This window comes from Brassica oleracea, chromosome C1, assembly GCF_000695525.1.
Source record: "Brassica oleracea var. oleracea cultivar TO1000 chromosome C1, BOL, whole genome shotgun sequence".
NCBI lineage: Eukaryota > Viridiplantae > Streptophyta > Magnoliopsida > Brassicales > Brassicaceae > Brassica > Brassica oleracea.
Genome location: NC_027748.1, coordinates 26,233,668 through 26,236,309, shown reverse-complemented (window position 1 = coordinate 26,236,309; position 2,642 = coordinate 26,233,668). Strand labels below are relative to the sequence as shown.

The following is a 2,642-nucleotide window of genomic DNA, read 5'->3' as shown; positions in this document are numbered from 1 at the left end:
CGTGATTCGTTTTAAGATATATTGACTGTGATGATTTGGACCATTTGGTAGACATGATCGGCAACCCGGTTGACTGACCGGTATTTACTTAAGAGCTAGCTTCTTATTTGTTTTTAGCATATCAGCTTTGAAAGTTTCAGTATTATCCATATTCTGAGGAACATAATTAATGTTCATGCAGATTCTTTTGTAAATAAGGCTAGGAACCAAGGCGTTTCTCCCATGTATAGTAGACCGAGTAGGCTAAAGCTGGTTATTCGAACAACTTTTCTATCGGCTTAAACTTGATCTCACTGTATGGGTTATTGACAAAATAAAACAACATACTTAATAATATATTAAACTTTTTTGCAATTGGTTGACAAAATATTATTTTATCAACCATGTAGGTCTTCTATATCTTTATATATCCAAATGTCACTTACATGTTTGCGTACATATAAAACAACCACACCTTGTGTGAAGATTAAAAAAAATCATAAAGCTGTGTCATTAGTCATTGACGAGACTGATCGTGTTAATGTAACCCAGAAAATAATTCGAGACGTCCAAGAGTGATAGACTGGAGTTACAAGTGATATTGAATATCTATATTGCATAAGCTTTGAGATGAAAAAATGCACTGATTTGATGCTCAAAGTGATGAAACCATCTCTACACCTGCTTCTTATCGTTTGCCAAACTTGAACTGCATCCCAATGTAAACTCTGAGTTAGAATAATTAAGAAGATGATATGCAAAAACCAGAAAATTAATTTCTTGATGTAAAAAAGTTTTTCCATAAGTTACAAAAAAAAAAAAGTTTTTCCATGACATTAAAGTGATGAATACAAATTTATTATTGGAAAGATATTCTAGTATAGTATTTAGAAGAATTTGGAAGGATTTAATTTTTAATAATTAGATTAGATTAAGGAAATTGAAACGATTTCAGTTAAAAATACTCTAAAATTATGTAATTTAGAGAACTTATATTTTAATTAAAAAATCCATCAAAACATTTTAAAAGCACAATAAACTTCTCTATATGCATTATTTAAACATTTTCAATAATATTAAATTTTAAAATATAGTATAGATGTACAAGCTCAATAACAAATATTTTTCTTTAAATGTTATGCTTGAGTGGCAAATAATTTGTCATTTTAGTACAAAATACTCAAAATCCCATGTTAGGTACGTCTATTTTAGTTCTTTTTTTTGGACAACACATCTATTTTAGTTCTTTTTATTAATTATATATGTGATTTCTTAAAAAATATAACATTTGAAATATGAGTAGCGGTTCAAGATCTATAACAAACGTACTATTCCTTTTTGGGCAAAAGATCCCGTACTATTCATTAGTAGAAAGAACAAGTCAGAATTACTTTAAAGAAGAAAAAACCTGTCGCTAGGTTGAGTCTTATGTGGTACTCATTATAAGATGGCAACGATTTCAGCATCTCATATTTGTTGTGGAGAACAAAGAACCTTCCCGAAATATAACTTGTAACTGGTTCATAAGGTGAAACCGCGATCGAGATCCCGGCTGATACACAACGATGAATTATAATTAAAAAAGGTAGAATATATCTAACAATAAGTTTTTAAAACAAAACGATGATTTTTTTTTCCTTTTTGGAACATAACAAAACAAAACGATGAATATAATTTTTTTTTGGTAAAGATGAATATAATATTTAATTCGGAGACAACTCTTATTTCGTATGAGACAGTTTGATATAGAAAATATTTCGTTATGTGCAGGGTATGTCATATCTAAATAACATAACACCCTATAAGTGATATCACCTTAGCAATTAAAATAACAGATGTGATCATTAAATTGTAAATAGTATTTTCTGATTCTATATATTTAATTTATGAATTTTTCAGATATAGTACAACTTTTTAAATACAAGATAAATTTAATTAAACATAATTATATATTTATATCTTGAAGGAGAGGAAACTTTAGGCTTACCCATATTCTCGAAGAAGCAACAAAAGACTAGAATCAATATCACAACAAAACCTCCTTTTCTTGATCTCTCTTTCATTTTTAAACCCATTTCTTCTTCTTTTGTTTTTTTTCTTTCTTCTGTTTTTAAGTGTTTCTTTAATACTTTTGTGATGTTTTGGATTTCTGTTTTGAAGTGGAAGGAAGTGTGATATTAAGCTCTTCACATGAGTTATTTATATAAGATGCAAATGGATCCAATGGTTCCAAAGTTTCTTCAAGTCAATAAGATTAATAGTTGACCGTTGCTATCATCAAAACAGATGATTAATCGTGCTCAACACGCTTGACTTGGATTAACTTATATTGTTGGTCAACTGTAACTTACAATATGGGTTATGTTGACTTTGTGTTCTTTGAAGAATTCATGTATGTTTATAGTGAAATGAATTAACCCTTAGTTTAATTAAAAAGTATGTATTTTGTTTTTTTATATGTTATATTTCTTTCACTTAAACTAGTTATATACTATTCAGTCGTTTTGTTTGCTTGTTAAAGATTACTGTTTAGTTCGTTTATCATATAAATCATTATGTGGATGACCCATAACCAATGACCATGTCTAGGCCCAGCTGTGGCCTTGTCCAAGAGGAGAAAGAGTCGGCGTCTAAGAGGAGAGAGAGTCGGCTATGTCTTGGCC

The 2,642-nt window shown here is 29.4% G+C and overlaps 1 protein-coding gene across 1 annotated transcript; it reads right to left on the bottom strand.

The window, feature by feature from the left end:
- Nucleotides 1-395: 395 nt before the first annotated feature.
- On the bottom strand, nt 396-2,114 carry LOC106298523. The gene is made up of 3 exons (XM_013734663.1): nt 1,967-2,114; nt 1,388-1,531; nt 396-688 (listed from the first exon to the last, which is right to left on the bottom strand). Exons 1-3 carry the CDS (start codon nt 2,052-2,054, stop codon nt 477-479), a joined length of 444 nt encoding a protein of 147 aa, XP_013590117.1. The 5' UTR covers nt 2,055-2,114; the 3' UTR covers nt 396-476.
- Nucleotides 2,115-2,642: the final 528 nt, after the last annotated feature.

Bases quoted from the DNA above. Each gene is read 5' to 3' on its own strand.
- LOC106298523 (XM_013734663.1), bottom strand. From the start codon at position 2,054: ATGGGTTTAAAAATGAAAGAGAGATCAAGAAAAGGAGGTTTTGTTGTG. The intron at 1,532-1,966 runs GTAAGCCTAAAG...GTTGTGTATCAG, and splicing joins TTGCTTCTTCGAGAATATGG to CCGGGATCTCGATCGCGGTT. The intron at 689-1,387 runs GTTTTTTCTTCT...ATTGGGATGCAG, and splicing joins AAGACTCAACCTAGCGACAG to TTCAAGTTTGGCAAACGATA.